Below are 19,683 nucleotides of genomic sequence, written 5' to 3' on the forward strand. Positions count from 1 at the left end.
GAAGTGTCGGGGGGGGGGGGGGGGGGCAGACTCGCCAGGGCCGCTGTGTCAAACCTGTTTAGCTCATTAGCCCGGTCTACATCTCCATCCACTCCCCTTCCCCCCGCCGGTTTAATGCTGGTTATTGTCTGCATTCCAGACCACACTTGTTTGATGTTGTTGTTCTCCAGCTGCCCTTCCAACTTCCTCCTGTATTTATCTTTGCCCTCACTGAGTTTAATTCTCAGACGCCCCTGAACTCGTTTGGCCTCCTCCCTGTTGCCTGCGTTGAAAGCCCTCTTCTTCTCGTTCAGAAGGGCTTTGATGTCCTTAGTGACCCATGGTTTATTGTTAGGGTAGCAGGTAACAGTCCTAGATGGAACATTGGAGTCCACACAAAAGTTGATGTAGTCTGTGATGCACTCTGTGAGCCCATCGATGTCCTCTCCGTGGGGCTCACACAGTGCCTGCCAGTCTGTGACCTCAAAGCAGCCCTGTAGTGCCTCTTGAGCCTCCTCTGACCACCTTCTTACAGTTATTTTGGTTGCAGGCTGTCTTCTGACCAGAGGCACATAACAGGGGTTGAGGTGAACCAGGTTGTGGTCCGACCGGCCCAGCTGTGGTAGTGGTGAGGAGCTGTATGCTTCCTTGATGTTGGCATAAAGCAGGTCCAGGGTCCTGTTCTCCCTGGTGTGGCAGCTGACATATTGTTTGAAGTTTGGTAGTGATTTGTCCAGTTTTACATGGTTAAAATCCCCTGAGATGAGGATTAAAGCCTTCGGGTGTTTCGTCTGTAGACGTGCAATTGCGCCGTGAATGACGTCACACAGGGCCATCGGGTTTGCCGAGGGGGGGATGTAAACGGCCATCATGATAACGTGGGGGATGTGTGTGTGTGTGTGTGTGTGTGTGTGTGTGTGTGTGTGTGTGTGTGTGTGTGTGTGTGTGTGTGTGTGTGTGTGTGTGTGTGTGTGTGTGTGTGTGTGTGTGTGTGTGTGTGTGTGTGTGTGTGTGTGTTTTTATGGTTACTGATAAGAATCCTTGAGTGGCCCTCTGGCTGGGCTAGAGAGAGAGAATTTAAGGGAACTGGGCTTTTTATGGTGGAGTGATGGGAGAATGTCTCTGCTATAAATGTACGTGATATACGTGTCATATTTCAACACTAGCTTATACTGTAACGTTAGATAAAAGAAAATAACGACGGTTGGTAATGGTATGTTAGCTCAATCAGGAAATATGTTAGCCAACCTAGCGCCTATTCCAGTCAATCACAGAACATAGCCAAATTTGCGATATATAACAGGTGAAACAATAAACGGGCACTTACTTTTATATCATTGACTACAATCTGAATGTTACAGGATGGATCCCACATAAATTAAATAACTATTCAAGTTAACTTTCAAACTAGTGAACTATCGGACTGAACTTCAACCGCCATACTCGTATACTATCTTCATTCGCGAGCCACACACAAGACAACGCCGTCTTAAAGGCACAGTCCCCTAAATCTCCCAGAAATCAAATTTAAAATACACAGGAATAAATCCTGTAACAGTATTTGCTACATTAACAATGAAATTATATATTTTATAATTAAATTAAGCCATGAAAGATCTGTGCAGCGTGATATGCATTGGTTAGCTAACGTCAGTGTTCTCTATACTTATAGCAGTGGTAGCCTGCTAGCAGTAGTGCTAGTTTACAGATCCCCCGCCAGTTTCATAATATCGAGCTAACGTTACAGTAGTCACTGAAACACAGACTAAACAGCACTCATTTATATCAACGGTATTACTTATAAATAATAAAATATGTCTGTGTTGCATAAATTACCTGAGATGAGAAGATGCAACAGTTGGTCGTACGACTCGTACCAGGCTACCGGCCGCGTCAATTCAAATTTCATTGTGGGGATCCCACAATGCAACGCAGCTGTTTATCAGTGTTGCCAGATTTGAGTCTGCCCCCATGTGGCGTACCTTTGATAACATTGGGCGGTTGGGAAATTGTTAATCCGATCTGGCAACCCTGCTCTTCCTTGCTCGCTGCCTTGCTTCTCCGCACAGACTGACCATGGTTTCCAGACATTTATTATTTATATTATTTTATATAACACAGTTACTCAATCAACATGCTTTATGCCTACAATCTCTCTGACAAATCTCAATGGCACAAGAATAACTTATAATAATAATAATAATAATAATAATAATAATAATAATAATAATAATAATAATAATAATAATAATAATAATAATAATAATAATAATAATAATAATAATAATAATAATAATAATAATAATAATAATAATAATAATAATAATAATAATAATAATAATAATAATAATAATAATAATAATAATAATAATAATAATATTAATATTAATAATAATAATAATAATAATAATAATAATAATAATAATAATAATAATAATAATAATAATAATAATAATAATAATAATAATAATAGCTCTCTTTTCAAGTCTTACTGGACAACAATAAATAACAAAAGAATATGAAATAATGTTCGAAATAATACATCTTGTGTAGAAAATCCAGCTTTAACAAATGATCTCTGTATCTTTTCAATTTAAATAATAAATCAGTAACCTCACAAAGATACAAATCTAATTATTTTTAAAGTGCAGTATGCAATTTTGGATTTGCACATTTGCATATAGTGAACATAACATTTACCTATATTTATTACATAAATCAAACCAAGAACAATTTGAGGCACTGTTAAGAGCCGATGGGCTTGTCTCTGATTATCTCAGATCACTTACTTGAGATATAACCCTTTGGCCGCTCGATATCCCCCAGCGAGGTGCTAAACTCGCCAAGTTCTCGAGTCAATTACTATTTCTGTCAAGTTTACTTCATAGTCACTGGTCTAGTTATATCCAGTTGATATGAAATGTAAGCATGAAGAGTTGTTAATCTCTTCTTGTTTGTAATAAACCGAATGTATGTCTAGGAGAACTCTTATTGACTATAATAACAATAATATCATTATTATCATTGTTATCATCAATATCATCATTTTACGTAATGCCTGTTAGGCTGTTTCTCTGGAAGCCTGATGATCTTACGTCACCACCACCACCATCATCACTGTCCTCATTTGTGAGGAAAGGCCTGTTAATAACATATATATATATAATATATAACTTTTAGCTGCAAAGCATTAACCAGTCAATTGATTCAATCTGTATTACATGTTGCCAGTACATTATAGTCACCTTCAATAGGAAATCAGGGCGGCGGCCGGCATCGTGGCACATTGCTGGCAGAAATCAGTCCAAGAATTCAATGGATAATTAGAAAAAAGTAATCTTTATTTCAATGAAGTTACAAAAAAGGACTGTATTGGATATGTCCCTTACAGTTTAAAAGATTATATAATACAAAACATCTCATCTCTAAGATCGCAATAGCCTGACACGGCTGGTGTCGTGCAAGCAAAATCCTGCATCTTGTCTTCTAAAGTAACAAATGAAAAAATCTGAAAATCTGAACTCTCGAAGTAGGAGCAGTCATTTTTATATCATATCAGGACCTCTTTGCCATTGGTCCAAAAACAGTGATGTCACAGCTATGTCATTCCACTGGCCAATCAACGTATAACACATACAGATGAATTCTCCTCCCCCTGTATTCGTCACAGTAACTGGAGGAGCAACAGATTACCTTGTGTTGGAAAATCCCTATCACGTTATTTAAACATGTATGCATGTCTGCTCTGCTTCCTCACTGCAAGGGTTAACTCTGCAGGCTCCTCTTGGTCGGAGCTGTCTCCAAGGCCACATTCTTATCGTTAACTCCTTTACTGCATGGGCCTCTCTCGTTCTGACAGTAAGAGAAGAAGACGAGGCAGACTGCCGTAATATACAGTACATAGCCTAACACATACATATACAGATATATACAGATATACATACATATACATGTACAATACAGTACTCATATACATTGGTGGATATGTTCTGCACATCACATATGTAGCCCCCAAAGTGCCATGATAACTCTCCCTTCTGCTCTCATCTCTGTGCTCGTCTCGCTCGGAGCTGTCTCTCAAGGTCACATTCTTAAGGGGCCCCTTTCATTTCTGACTCACTCTAACAGAGACTGCATTATCAAAAAGGTTTCTGTTTCCATTCTGACTGTAACATAACATTAACTTTTAACTGTAGTATAGTTTAAAAAGTGTATAAAGAATATACAGGTTATATAAGAATACAAAAAGACATCCGTCATATCATAGGCCTATTCCATTCTCCAGGATCACGCAAGATATTGTAGTGTACACAAGTTACTGTTCCAGAGTCCACAGTCCATAGTTCTCACAGTTTTACACAAGTGAGAGGAAGAATATACAGACATTCCTCATAATCATATATAATAAACATAAGAAAAGTATGTCATAATAACCAGTGTCACTAGTTGGCTGTGACACTTCACAGGCACCATACTAATAATAATAATAATAATAATAATAATAATAATAATAATAATAATAATAATAATAATAATAATAATAATAATAATAATAATAATAATAATAATAATAATAATAATAATAATAATAATAATAATAATAATAATAATAATAATAGCTTCACTTTATATAGCTGCAAAAGACCCAAGGTCGCTTTACATAGGGGGGAAAATAACAAAAGTAACAAACCTAGTGAACAGACACAACATACAAAGTGAGAAATTAGGGCTTAAAGGCCAAGTTGAAGAGGTGGGTTTTGAGCAGTTTTTTGAATGAGTCCAGAGTTGGGGTGTTGCGGTGTTCTGCAGGGAGGGAGTTCCAGAGGGTGGGAGCTGCCACACTGAAATTGGGGGATGGAGAGCTGACCAGTGTCCGTGGATCGCAGGGACCATGACTGAGTGTAGGGGGGAGGAGGTCAGTGAGGTACTGAGGTGCCAGAGCGTGGAGGGACTTGTAAGTGATGCTGGATTTGATGGGGAGCCAGTGGAGGTGGATGAGGGTGGGGGTGATGTGCTGCCAGGGTTTGGTGCCATGAACCAAATATAAGGCTACTAAACATTTTGGCCGTGTCAGAGTCTGGAAATTTCTTTTTTCCATGCGTATACAATAATAATAATAATCATAATAATCAACCATTACCGGGCCAGAGCCGGCTCAGCTATGGCGTGCCGGAGTCGGCTCTGGCCCGGCAACCATTACTGGGCCAGAGCCGGCTCATCTTTGGCATGCCGGAGTCGGCTCTGGCCCGGCAACCATTACCGGGCCAGAGCCGGCTCATCGTAGGCGTGCCGGAGTTGGCTCTGGCCCGGCAACCATTACCGGGCCAGAGCCGGCTCATCTTAGGCGTGCCGGAGTTGGCTCTGGCCCGGCAACCATTACCGGCCCAGAGCTGGTTAATCTTTGGCGAGCCGGAGTCGGCTCTGGCCCGGCAACCATTACCGGGCCAGAGCCGGCTAATCTTTGGCGAGCCGGAGTCGGCTCTGGCCCAGCAACCATTACCAGGCCAGAGCCGGCTCTTCTTAGGCGTGCCGTGCCGGGACTGGTGTGCCGACCAGTAGCCGGAATCAGCCAGAATATGCTGGCTACCTGGACTGCTACCACTACCACTAATACCACCACCACTACTACCACCACTACCACTAATACCACCATCACTACTACTACTACTACTACTACTACTACTACTACTACTACTACTACTACTACTACTACTACTACTACTACTACTACTACTACTACTACTACTACTACTACTACTACCACCACAACCACTACTACCACCACTTCAACTTCAACTTCAACTTCAACTTCAAATTACTTTATTTTCCTTTCGGAACTTCATTTGTGCAGTGGTTGAAAGACAAACATACAGTCACAATACATAGACACTCACCACTAACACTAATACCACCACCACTACTAGAGTACCACTACTACTACTACTACTAGTAGTAGTAGTAGTAGTAGTAGTAGTAGTTGAAAGGGCAAAATCTGTTCTAGTCGGCACAATATACAGACCGCCGGATCAAACTGGCTTTTATGATACTATGGATGTGTGCTTAGCTGGAGCTGAGGATGCGGAAAAAATTCTTATTGGGGATTGGAACACGGATATGCAACAAAAAGATGCACCCGTCTTCAAATCCTTCAATAGGTTTTGTGATCTGCACGGCCTCAGCCAACTAATCACCCAACCCACAAGGATATGTGAATCAACTCAGACTACCATTGACCTCATACTGACCTCTGACAAGTCCAAGATATCCAATAAAGGGGTTATAGCATGCGGGTTAAGTGATCATTATATGATATTCTGTACCCGCAAAAAGCTAAAACTAAAGGCTGGCTGTCACAAAACAGTCACATCTAGAGACCTCAAAACCTACTCTAGCGAGGCCTTTAACCTTGAACTGGAGAGTCTGGACTGGTCAGATGAACTCAATGGTACACTGGTTGAAGAAACTTGGCTTGGCTTCAAAACCAAATTTTCATCAATACTAAACAACATGGCCCCCCTAAGAACCACCAGGGTAAAAAATCGCGCTGAGCCATGGATGCACACTGAAATACTGACCGCTATGAAAGCCAGAGACAAAAAATGCTCTGAGTTTCGTAAAAGTCAGTCAAAGCTTACCAAAAGCACGAGCAGTGAACTCCAAGACCACGTGACTGAACTCAAACTAGAAAGAAACAGACTAAGAAATGACGTAAACTCCATGATCAAAACTGCTAAAAAAAATTTCATCAATGACAAAACCGAGGAAAACAAAAATAAACCACGTGAACTTTGGAAATTACTCAACAATCAACTAGGCTGCAGTAAAAAACTCAAAACCAGGTTCTCAAACATAAACATAAAGACGGACAACACGCTCATCACAGACAAGCTGGATGTAGCCAATTACTTAAACACTTTCTTCACAAACATAGCCACAACACTGGTAAACAAACTACCCTCCCACTCAGGGCAGTATGGGGTAGAACACATAGTAGCATACTACAAGAACCTAGGCGTCCACAAAGACGACTTCAAACTGGAAATAGTAACTACAGATGAGGTACTCAAAAAACTGAGCGCCCTCCAACCAAACAAGGCCACTGGCCATGACAACATCCCCTCCAAATTCCTCAGAGACTCAGCAGCAGCCATCACCCCAGTCATCACACACATAATAAACCTCTCCATAAAACAGGGACACGTCCCCAAGGACTTCAAAATTGCGAGAGTAACACCCCTGCACAAAAAGGGCAGCAAATTAGACCCGGGTAACTACCGCCCTGTTTCTATCCTTACATCCATCTCGAAAGTCATGGAAAAAATAGTATACGAACAGATCGAAAAGTACCTTGCGGAAAAAAATCTAATCTACGAATTCCAATCTGGCTTCAGAACATCCCACTCCACTGACACATGCCTTCTCTACTTGAACGACCACATCAAACAAGAGGTGGACGCGGGCAAATACTGCGGCATGGTCATGCTGGACCTACAGAAGGCCTTCGACACTGTCAATCACACCATTCTGATTGACAAGCTAAAAGCAATTGGTTTTGATAGTTTATCAGTGAGCTGGATACAATCCTACCTGGAGGGGAGGGAACAGATGGTGGAAGTAAACGGTACACTATCCCCCCCCCTCACAGTGAGCTGTGGTGTTCCACAAGGAAGCATACTAGGACCGCTACTATTCCTAATTTATGCAAATGACATGTCGTCAGCTTGTGACTGCAACTTGTTCCTGTTTGCGGACGACTCAGCCCTGCTGGTCTCTGACAAGAACAAGTTACAGGTTGAAAAAGCCCTCAGCTCGGAACTAGGCAAAATCTGCATATGGCTCGCCGACAACAAACTATCATTACACATGGGCAAAACAGAGTCCATTCTCTTCGGTTCAAATAACAAACTCAGCAAGACCGACGGCTTCTCGGTTACAGTGGGTGACAATATTATCACAAGGAAAGATGAAATTACCTACCTGGGTTCCATCCTAGAGGCTAATCTTTCCTGTGACAAAATGGCATCCAATGTAATAAAAAAAGTCAACCAACGAACGCGATTCTTGTACCGGATCTCCGCTCTGGTAAACAAGAATACCCTGAGGACTCTAGCAGGAGCACTCATTCAAGGGTACTACAACTATGCTTGCACCTCATGGTACCAAAGCACCTCAAAGGCACTAAAAAACAAATTACAAACATCTCAAAACAAGACGCCCTGCCTAAAGCTGTAAAGGAATGTGAATCACTACCCACCTTCAAAAACACTCTCAAAAAACACCTACGTGAGACTGCAATTCGAAACTGGCCCCTACAAATGTCCTAACCTAGTTGTACAGTAAATGACCAAGTAAGGCTTTGTCAATATTCCAATGTACAGTGTAAAATGTGTGTGTGTCCCCTTCCCAACCCCCCCCCCCCCCCCCCCCCCCACCTCCAATGTACAGCCCTCACCCAACCCACCCAACCCCACCCCACCCAACCAACCTCCTCCAATGTACAGTTTCTATGCCAAATGTATATACACTCCTTCTCTGGACACTTTTGTATCACAAACAGTACTGTATTTGCAAATCTGATATGTCATAAATGTATAGATGTAGCAGTACTGTCTATCTGTATGTCATGTATGTTATGATGAATTGAAAATGGGGGACCCTGATGTAAACAAGTCGAAAGTCTTTCTCTGGTCTGCATCCCCTTAACAATTGTAAGTATTGAGCTGTACTGTACTGTACCCATTCTGCAATCTGTTAATAAACTTTTCAATCAATTCAATCAATCAAAACTACTACTACTACTACTACTACTACTACTACTACTACTACTACTACTACTACTACTACTACTACTACTACTACTACTACTACTACTACTACTACTACTACTACTACCACCACAACTACTACCACCACCACCACAACCACTACTACCACTACTACCACTAATAACACCACTACTACTACTACTACTACTACTACTACTACTACTACTACCACTACCACTACCACTACCACTACCACTACCACTACCACTACCACTACTACTACTACTACTACTACTACTACTACTACTACTACTACTACTACTAGATTATTGTACCGGATCTCCTCTCTGGTAAACAAGAATACCCTGAAGACTCTGGCAGGAGCACTCATTCAAGGGTATTACGACTATGCTTGCACCTCATGGTACCAACATACCTCAAAAGCGCTAAAAACAAGATTAAAAAACATCACAAAACAAACTGGTCAGACTACTGCTTGACCTTACTCCTAGAACCCACCTCAACCCTGCCCACTTTGACAACCTAGGATGGCTTAGAGTAGACGACAGAGTACAGCAACTTCCAATGGGCGTGGTCTACAAGATACACTACACCACTCAGGGACCCATGTACATGTCGAAATACTTCCCAAAGGTCAGTGAATACCACGACCACAACACCAGAGGGAGCTCCACAAATCATGTTAAACCCAGATTCGGCTCAAACAAGGGACTAAACACGTTTCGCAATTATGCCACAACAATGTGGAACGCCCTACCCACAGGCGTAAAAAGATGTGAATCCCTACCCACATTCAAAACCGCTCTCAAAGTGTCATGGTTTTTGCCTTATTTCACCTTTCTGTGAGGGACAGCTGTCTATTTTTGCTTTATTTCACCTCTCTGTGAGGGATAGCTGTTAATCCCTGTTCCCTGTGGTTAATTGCCTCATGGGTCGGCAGGTGTGTGGGCTTGATTGCACCTGATGCCGTGCAGCTGTGCCTATGGCCATGTGGAGTCTATTTAAGTTTGGAGATTGCAGTGTCAACTGCTTTTTCATTTTCCTTGTGCTGGCTATACTTTTTGTCAGGCTTCTTATATTTAAGTGTATTGCTGCCCTATTCAGCATTTAGCCTTCTTTTGTAGCTTTACTCGTTTTCGTCTACTGGCTTAGTTTACACTTTATTTTATAAAGGCTGAGTCCTTTATGGTAGTGTTTTCTTTTGTTCTTTTGGAACTGTCCGTTGCACATAAACTCCCTTGGTGGAGGTTTATTGTTTTATGTTTTCAATATAAACTCTGGTTTTAGGAGTTGCCTTTGTGGCTTATTTATTTTCTCTACAATACCTCTTTAATGAGTGTCGTCCTGTTTTTTTTGGACATTACTTATTTTCTTGAACACCCACTTTGAGGCTTCCACCTGTAAAGGTTGTTTTGTGTTGTTTATTTTTCCCCTTCTCCTAAAACGTCTGCGTAAGCAGTTAGTGGTTATCCGTTTTACGTATAACTTTAAGAATCCCTATTATCTGCTCATGACCCACACACACACACCCACAGCCCTCACAGAATGGAGAACCTACGATAGGCTGCAATTCTAAACTTGCCACACACAAAGCATCAGTTGCATGCAAAACGCACCTATTTCCAGTATTCGTTACAATACTTAAGTACTGATTTGGGGGATTTGTATTTTACTCAAGTATTATTAGTTTTGTATACTTGTACTTTTACTCAATTACATTTCAGAGAAAAAAAAATTACTTTTTACTCCTTACATTAAAAAAAATGCAGACCTACAAAGTACAAAGTACAAATCTCGCAGGTCCAACAATTTTAATTAGTATATTTGTTTCTCTGGCCGAACTAACGTTAACGTTATTAATCCTGCTGCCACACTTTATTTAAAAACAGCCAATCAAATCCCCATCATTGGAAAATTAACCCGCCCATTCCCATGCTGATTGGTCCTTGTGCAAGACTAGAAAGCGGGGATCTTTGATTAAACACCTGCTATCAGAAGAATAGACAGTCAGAAAACTTTTTAGTACTTAAGTACATTTAAAAGTAGAATCTTTTTGACTTTTACTCAAGGCTGTTTTTAGCCAGATACTCTGACTTTTACTTGAGTACGATTTTGAGACGGTACCCATACTTTCACTTAAGTATAATTTCGGGGTACTTTTTACACCCCTGGTTTTGAGTTATGTCTCTGATGTCTTGGTATAGTGGGCAGGTTGTTAAGAAGTGTAGCTCGGTTTCCACCTCTTCTTGTGTGCAGTGGGTGCACAGTCTACCTTCTCTTGGGAGCCAGGTCTGCCTATGGCGGGGTTTCTCGATGGCTAGGCTGTGCTCGCTGAGTCTGTACCTAGTCAAGGATCTTCTTAGTTTTGGGTCAGTCACAGTGCTCAGGTATTCTGCCACTGTGTACTCTGTGTTTAGGGCCAAATAGCATTTCAATTTGCTCTGGTTTTGGGTTGTTTCTTTCCAATGTGTCATAGTAGTTTTCTTTTTTATAATTTGGTTTAGTCCAGTGTGGTTTCTGTCTGGCAGCTCTTGTGTTTGTGAGCAGAGTCCCAGAACCATCTGGCTGAGTGGGCATCTCTCAAGGGTTTCTTTTTTCGTTTATTTTCTATGTGCACAGTGAGGTGTGGTTTTATGGGTTAATTTTCCTATCAGTTTGTTTGTGGAGTGGAGGCGGCGCGCTGCAGGCCGGTGACATGGCCTCGCAGTTAGGAGGATATGAGCCTGTGTCGCTCCGACACGGAGTGAGGTGTGTCCCAGAGGGAGGTGGAAGAGGTTTTGAAGGCTGTCGACGAACAGGTAGGATGCGAAAATCTTGCTTATGCATCGAGGATGAATAAGGCTGTGATGGTGTTTTTGAAAAAAGAAAGTTTGGTAAGCAAAGTGATTGCCAGTGGCATTTGGGTGAAGGATGTACTTGTGGCCGTATTGCCGCTGTTGGCACCAGCTACGAGGGTAGTTGTGTCTAATATACCTCCGTTTATCAAAGATGAGGCTCTGTCGAGGGAACTGCTCCGCTTCGGGAGGTTTGCTCTTGTGTGTAAGGAACCTGGGCTGAAGCATGTACTCTTGTTACGTAGGCAAGTGTTTATGTACTTGAAAAACGCAGATCAAACGTTAAATGTGAGTTTCAACGTGATTGTTGGTGAGGGCTTGTATGCTGTGTATGCGAGCACCGACAGCTTGCGTTGTTTTGAGTGTGGTGATGTTGGGCATAAGCGATTTGCTTGCCCGCATCCAAAACGCTCAGCGGGAGAGGCATCGCGTCAGCAAAGTAAAAAAATAGTAGAGGTTAGTATTGTAAACACTGCAGAGCAACAAGCAGATACAGGAGGAGTGGCGGAAGCTACTGAGACAGAGAAGGAGGTGTCGGTGGAGGAAGAAGCTGCAGGAGGAGTGGCGGAAGCTACTGGGACAGTGGAGCTGGTGGTGGATAGAGAACCTGCAGGGACAGGCGGGAGTAAGCACGCTCTCGAAAACAGGCGCACAGCCAGGGCAGGTGCTAGATTCATTAGACGGAGGGGGGGGGGGGGGGGGGGGGCCTTCCCCCATTGTTGTTAGGGGGAGTAAAGGTGACACAGAGGACAGTGGTGTTGTGGAGGGAGGGGGGGTAAAGTGGTTGAGCAGGGGGGGCCCTATGGGGAGGTGTCGGCTCGAAATAAGCCTTCTAGCATGGGGCATAATGGGAAGGAGAGTGTAGCTGATGAGGAGGGGATGGATTTAGAGGGGGGTGCTACGGAGAGGGAGATTGAGTCTGATGGAGAAGCATCTTTATCTTGGAGTGAGAGTGAGGATCTAGGAAAGGAGGATGTATACACTGCAAGGGAGCTCACCCGGTTTCTTAGGGAAACAAAAAACAGGAAAGATGTTGCACTGGGTTGTTTCTTCCCAGACCAAGAACAATTCTTAAGGTCTGTGATGCATGCTACCAAGACCACAGACGGGGGGGGATTCATGACGCCTAGGAGGAAGTTCAGACTGAATAAGTGGGCTACTAATGTCAGGAAAAGACTGTCATCAAATACAGGTTTATAATGTATCTGCTGGTGGGTTTATTTTTCTGGGTTTTGTTCTCTGTTTTCCCCCTCTTTTTTTCTCACATGGAAGTCCTACGGATAGGCTCCCTTAATATTAACGGTGCTAGGGATGGTGTGAAAAGGGGGCTGTTTTCCAACTATGCAAAACAGAAAAATAGTCTCTTCGAGGGACAGTCGGCACCGTGGGACTCGGCAAAGAAGGATGAGAACGGCATGAAGAACCGATATGGGAACATCATTGCATATGATCACTCCTGTGTCAGACTGCAGTCCCAGGAAGGGGAGCAGAGCTCCGATTACATTAATGCAAATTACGTTGATGGATACCACAGACCAAACCACTACATCGCTATGCAAGGTCCCATGCAGGACACAGTGTTTGACTTCTGGAGGATGGTGTGGCAGGAGAACACAGCAGCCATTGTCATGGTGACCAACCTGGTGGAAGTGGGCAGGGTGAAGTGTTGCAAGTACTGGCCTGACGACACAGAGATCTACAGAGACATCAAGGTGACGCTCATAGAGACCCAGCTGCTGTCGGAGTACGTCATACGGACCTTCGCCGTGGAGAAGAGAGGGGCCCACGAGATTCGAGAGATCCGACGGTTCCACTTCACGGGCTGGCCGGACCACGGGGTGCCCTACCACGCCACGGGCCTGCTGGGCTTCATCAGGAGGGTGAAGTCCAAGACCCTGACCAACGCCGGGCCCATGGCGGTGCACTGCAGTGCCGGTGCGGGCCGGACAGGCTGCTTCATCATGATCGAGATCATGCTGGACATGGCAGAGAGGGAGGGTGTGGTGGTCATCTACAACTGCGTGAGAGAGCTGCGCTCACGGCACGTCAATATGGTGCAGACAGAGGAGCAGTACGTCTTCATCCACGACGCCATATTGGAGGCGTGTCTCTGTGGGGACACCACCATTCCAGCCAATCAGCTTCGCTCTGTCTACTATGACATGAACCGCCTAGATCCCCAGAATAACTCCAGTCCCATTAAGGAGGAGTTCAGGCCTCTGAACATGGTGACTCCAACCCTGCAGGTGGAAGACTGCAGCATCGCCCTGCTGACCCGCAACCACCAGAAGAACCGCTGCATGGATGTCCTGCCAACCGACCGCTGCCTGCCCTTCCTCATCACTATCGACGGGGAGAGCTCCAATTACATCAACGCTGCCCTTATGGACAGTTACAAGCAGCCCTCTGCCTTCATAGTGACTCAGCACCCGCTGCCCAACACAGTGAAGGACTTCTGGAGGCTGGTCCTGAACTACCACTGTACCTCCATCGTCATGCTCAATGATGTGGACCCTGCACAGTTGTGTCCACAGTACTGGCCGGAGAACGGTGTCCACCGCCATGGACCCATCCAGGTTGAGTTTGTCTCTGCTGACCCGGAGGATCTATTCTGCTTCTACAATGCAGCGCGGCCCCAGGACGGCTACAGGAGGGTGCACCAGTGGCCCATGTACAGAGACACACCCATGTCCAAGCGCTCCTTCCTCAAGCTCATCCGACAGGTGGACAAGTGGCAGGAGGAGTACGACAGGGAAGAGGGGCGTACCGTGGTCCACTGCCTGAACGGCAGGGGTCGCAGTGGGACATTCTGTGCCATCAGCATCGTGTGTGAGATGCTCCAGCACCAGCGCTCGGTGGGCGTGTTCCACGCCGTCAAGACACTGAGAAACAACAATGCCTGGGGACTGGGGAATGCAATGTGTACTGTGGGGGAGGAGGGGCTGAACATATGCATTTGAATGTCAAGTGGTTTTTATGTGTGCTGAAGGAAAATGTTGGGGTCTGTTGGGGTGTTTGTATGTGTGTGTGTGTGTGTGTGTGTGTGTGTGTGTGTGTGTGTGTGTGTGTGTGTGTGTGTGTGTGTGTGTGTGTGTGTGTGTGTGTGTGTGTGTGTGTGTGTGCGCGTGCGTGTGTGTGCAGGTGAGCGGGCGTGTGTGGGTGTGTGTGTTGGTTTTATGAAGATGCCGTGAGATTTTTGTGTCTCTACTAGTCGAGATGTTTTAATAAAGAATATCAAAAGTCTCTCTCTCTCTCTCTCTCGCTCTCTCTCTCTCTCTCTCTCTCTCTCTCTCTCTCTCTCTCTCTCTCATCTCTCTCTCTCTCTCTCTCTCTCTCTCTCTCTCTCTCTCTCTCTCTCTCTCTCTCTCTCTCTCGCTCTCTCTCTCCCTCTCTCTCTCTCCAGTTTGAGACCGCAGAAAGTCCTTCAGAACAGATTCAGGTGACTTGATGTGTCCATCAGATTAGCACAACATTGAAATACGTCTTTGACAATGGCATGAGACAATACACAATAACTATACAGTATGCACAACTATACAACAAATGTACATTAAAATAAGTGTGTGTGTGTGTGTGTGTGTAGTGGGGGGGGGGGGCAGAGAGGAGGAGATTCAATTTATTTTCTTTAATCTCCTCCTCTCTGCCGTCACCTGCCTCTTCCGCTGAGCCCTGGGACAATGGGACACTGAAGACGGTGTCCATATGGAATACCGCCTTGATGGTAGTCTCTTCAACATCCGCCGGCTCCAGGCACACACAAAGATGAAATCCTGCCAAGTATGTGAGCTACAGTACGCTGATGACTGTGCCATCTTAGCTCACAGTCCAGAGTCTATGCAGCATGCTCTCGACACCATATCCAGCCTGTACCAATCCTTCGGTCTCCAGGTCAACATACAAAAAACCGAAGTCATGTCCCAACTCACTTCCCGAACCTCTACACCTCCCAGATTTCACATAAAAGTGGATAATTTCACCTACCTCGGCTCCACTATGTCCTCATGCTGCTCCCTTGATGCGGAGATACACCCACGTATCAATAAAGCGGCATCATCCTTTGGACGCCGACTCAGCAGGGTTTTTGAAAACCGAAACCTGAAGATCAGCACCAAGGTTGCCGTTTACAACGCAGTATGTCTCTCCACTCTGCTCTATGGAGCAGAATCCTGGACCCCATACCGCCGGCACATCACCAACCTGGACGCTTTCCACATCCATTGCCTCCAAAGGATCCTCGGCCTGACCTGGAAGATCAAGTCCCCCACACAGACATCCTCAACAACACCAACTCAATCTGTATGGCCACAGCTGTGGCCAAAAAACATCTTCGTTGGATAGGGCACACCATACGTATGCCTGACCACCGCCTGCCCCGCCAAGTCCTCTATGACCAACTGAGAGGAGCAAAGCGGGCTGCTGGAGGCCAAAAGAGACGCTTTAAGGACTACACCAGGGACCTCCTAAAGTGTGCAAACATCACGCAGCTTGAAACTCTGGCACTCGACAGATCAGCCTGGCAAGTCACTTGTGCCACTGCAGTTTTCCCAAATACACCAAACGAACCAAGACTGAAGATCTGAGAGGCGCACGCAACGACACCAGCGTGCGGCTGGCATCCCCCAGGTATCTGGCTTCCCTTGCGCCATCTGCGGACGGGTGTGCGGCTCAAGGATCGGACTCAACGCCCACGAGAAGTGGCACCAGCAGCAGCGTCGCTAACCCCACCACCTCACCCCATCCCTGGAGCAAGCGTCATCATCGAACACAATGGACAGCTAAGAGTGGGGGGGGGGGGAGCAGAGAGCAGGCTTAGATCAAATAAAATCAATCATAATAAAAGTTACTATTATGAAGGTATAATAACGCCTCCTCCTCCCCCTCCTCCTCCTCCTCCTCTTCATCATCATCCTCCTCTTCCTCCTCCTCCTCCTCCTCCTCCTCCTCCTCCTCCTCCTATTCCTCCTCCTCCTGCTCTTCCTCTTCCTCCTCATCCTGCTCCTCCTCCTCTTCCTCCTCCTCCTGCTCCTCCTCCTCCTCCTCCTCCTCCTCCTCCACCAGGGGTCACTGCAGGGCGCCACAGGGAGCAGCGTACTGGCTCATGTTAGGCAGGCCATGCATTATGCAGCAGCTTAGGCCACTGCGCTGGATCTTCATGTCCTCGGCTACAGTCCACCTGTCGCTGCTCTGGTCGTAGTGCTCCACGTTGGTGGTGACGGTGAAGTTATTGTAGACTCCGACCACGAAGAGCAGGCCGTCCAGCACCCCGATGCCAAAGTAGCTGCAGGGGGTGAGCATGGTGGGCAGGGCGCGCCAGGAGTCAGTCAAGGGGCTGTAGGCCTCCGCGCTACGCAGGTAGTTTTCACCGTCAAACCCTCCCACCTGAGGACAGGACACATGAGAGGAATGTTTTAGTGTGTGGTTAAGGCAGGCGGCAAGCAGACACGTTATTAATCCACTTAGGGAAATGAGGGCATCACAGCAGCATTGCAAGTCAAATGATACATATCTATACAAATATGTAGTATAAAGCATTTGTCTCCGTGTGCACCTACCACATAGACTTGTCCTCCGTACGCAGCGACTCCCACTCCGCTACGCCTGCTGCTCATGGGGGCGATCAGAGTCCACTGGTCAGTGTCTGGGCTGTAGCACTCAGCTGTGAGCAGACCCTCCGTCCCGGTGAAGCCACCACAGATGTAAACCTGTAATAAGAAAGAATATTCTAATTTAGTTTATATATTCCATTTGATTTCATTCTACTTTAATTGTCTGTTAATGTTGATGCACCAAAGGACCCAGACAAATTTTTTGTATGTGCAAGCTTACTTGGCAATAAAGACATTCATGATTTCTGATCTAACGTTCCTTGGGTTCATCTACCACCTTGTGTCCCTCAGTTCCACCCAGCTTGCCGTGGAGGGCTGCTGCCCCGGCAGACCTCCTGTGCTCCAGCATGGGTGAGATCACTGTCCACTGGTTGGTTTCAGGCTCGTAGCACTCGGCGGTGTTCAGTCGCACGTGTCCGTCGAACCCTCCCATGGCGTAGATACAGCCGTCCAACGCGACCACGCTGACGTAAGAGCGGCGTGAGTGCATGGGAGCCACCTGCAGCCAGCTGCGAGTGACAGGGTTGAACTTGCGCACACTGCTGAGATCCTCTATGCCGTCCCCGCCTCCGACACAGTAGACCAGACCATGGAGATAAGCGGTGCCATGATCGGCCTGGGGACTTTCCGCCTCAACGCTCACGTCCATCCATCCACCGGCTCGGATATCGTTATTGGTCACGCTGCCGCCACTATCGCCTCCGATGGCCAATAGGACCTCCTGGGGCAGGCGTGGGTGGGTCAGCGGGTTTGGGAGCCTGTCGGAGCCAGGGGGTTTCAGGACGCTGAGGATGAGGGCCCTGCAGTCCTGGCTGTCCCTCACCCCAGGGTTGTTCTGGACGTTGTTCAGGAAGTAGTCAGGCCTCATCGAGCCCATGCGAACCTGGGGAGAGACAAGCAGACAGCGGGTACAACAAAGACAGCGGTTGTAGACGGTTTCACTGGAATTCTGTTGTTAGGGAACAGTTTGGACCCAAAGGTTTGAGAACCACTGTATTGATTGATTGATTGATTGATTGATTGATTGATTGATTGATTGATTGATTGATTGAACTTTATTAACAGATTGCAGAATGGCTACAATACAGTACGGCTCAATACACACAATTGTTAAGGGGATGCAGACCAGAGAAAGACTTTCGTCTTGTTTACATCAGGGTCCCCCATTTTCAACTCATCAAGATATTTATGACACACATGACATACAGATATACAGTGATACAATTATTTACCTTGGGCAGCAGCAAAGGGATGTGTGTTTTACGCTCCTCACAGGAGTGGTCGATCCAACGGAGGACAGCCTCGAACACCGTCTCCTCATTCTTCACGTTCAGGTCATCCCTCTCGATGATGTCCACCAGTTGCTGCTGGGACAGCTCCACAAACTCCTGTGAGACGCGCAGCATCTCCTCAAAGTGGCACACGATGAAGAGATGGGCCTTGCGCCTCAGGTCAGGGCAGAAGTAGATGTCCGCAAACCTCCAGATGCCGACACAGTTTTCCAGAGACAGCTGGCCCTCTTGGAAGTCAGAGCATGCTCCTACTATGTGACAAGAAGCTGGTCTGCAGCCACCATAAGCTCTTCCACGTTCTCTGCTGTCACCGGCACAAAGCGTGTGTAGGCGTACTCTATGATGAGCTGCATCATACCCACAGACACCCCAGGGATAGTGTAGACTGCTTTCTCTGAGTCGCTCCAGCGAGTGAAGAGGGTTCTGTGGGATGCAGAGTATAGAGATATCTGGGCCCTCATTTATCAACAATGCATAGAAAATGTTCTATTTTTGTTCTTAAGCACAGAATTTAGAATGTGTGTACGTACAGAAAAATCAGGATTTATCAAACGTGCGTACACAGGTTCTACACACACCTGCAAGTACTCCGTGTTGATAAATACCATTCGTTCTACGCTCCGTGCTCGTGCACAATTCTAAGTATTTGCATTTAGAACCGCGCGTAATTAACCATATACGGTCATGAAACACCCCCATGAAATGTGGAAAAATGGACTAAGCCGAGCGAAGCGTGTTATGGGAGAAATAGGCAGGCTGACAGACATGTACACGTACAGGGATGTCGGATATGATATCTATTAACCATTGCTGCCTGGGCAGTGCAAACACTAATAAAGACCGTGCTGGAATATGACTGCCTTTTCCCGTTTCGTTCGATTAATACCCAGGGATTAAAGTTCTCCTCAATTTTATTCCAAATCGCGATGGATTTTCCGTAAATGTTCTACCTGCATATGATTTGTAGAAGCATACAATCTATTTTGATGTCGGTATTAGGTATAGCCTATATAAACAATAATACGAGAGCATATACAAGAACAATGAATCTCACTGCCATGTATGATGTAGTCTACGCCATATGTGATCAATACAAACTTGAACTTATATTCCATCATCATATTTATATGTTGTGTCTGTCCACTATGTTTGTTACTTTGTTATTCCCCCCCCCCCTATCTATGTA

The 19,683-nt window shown here is 45.6% G+C and overlaps 1 protein-coding gene across 1 annotated transcript; it reads left to right on the forward strand.

Annotated features, from left to right (window-relative positions):
* Positions 1–5,205: 5,205 nt before the first annotated feature.
* LOC311223503 (receptor-type tyrosine-protein phosphatase mu-like) lies at positions 5,206–14,559 on the forward strand (the record flags this gene model as incomplete). Its single annotated transcript, XM_084308287.1, has 3 exons — positions 5,206–5,383; positions 11,420–11,563; positions 12,872–14,559. The coding sequence occupies 3 exons, from the start codon at positions 5,206–5,208 to the stop codon at positions 14,557–14,559; spliced, it is 2,010 nt and encodes a 669-aa protein (XP_084164413.1).
* Between the last annotated feature and the right edge of the window lie 5,124 nt (positions 14,560–19,683).

The sequence above is a fragment of the Notolepis coatsorum genome (assembly GCF_963971535.1).
Source record: "Notolepis coatsorum genome assembly, chromosome: 2".
In the NCBI taxonomy this organism is placed as follows: Eukaryota; Metazoa; Chordata; class Actinopteri; order Aulopiformes; family Paralepididae; genus Notolepis; species Notolepis coatsorum.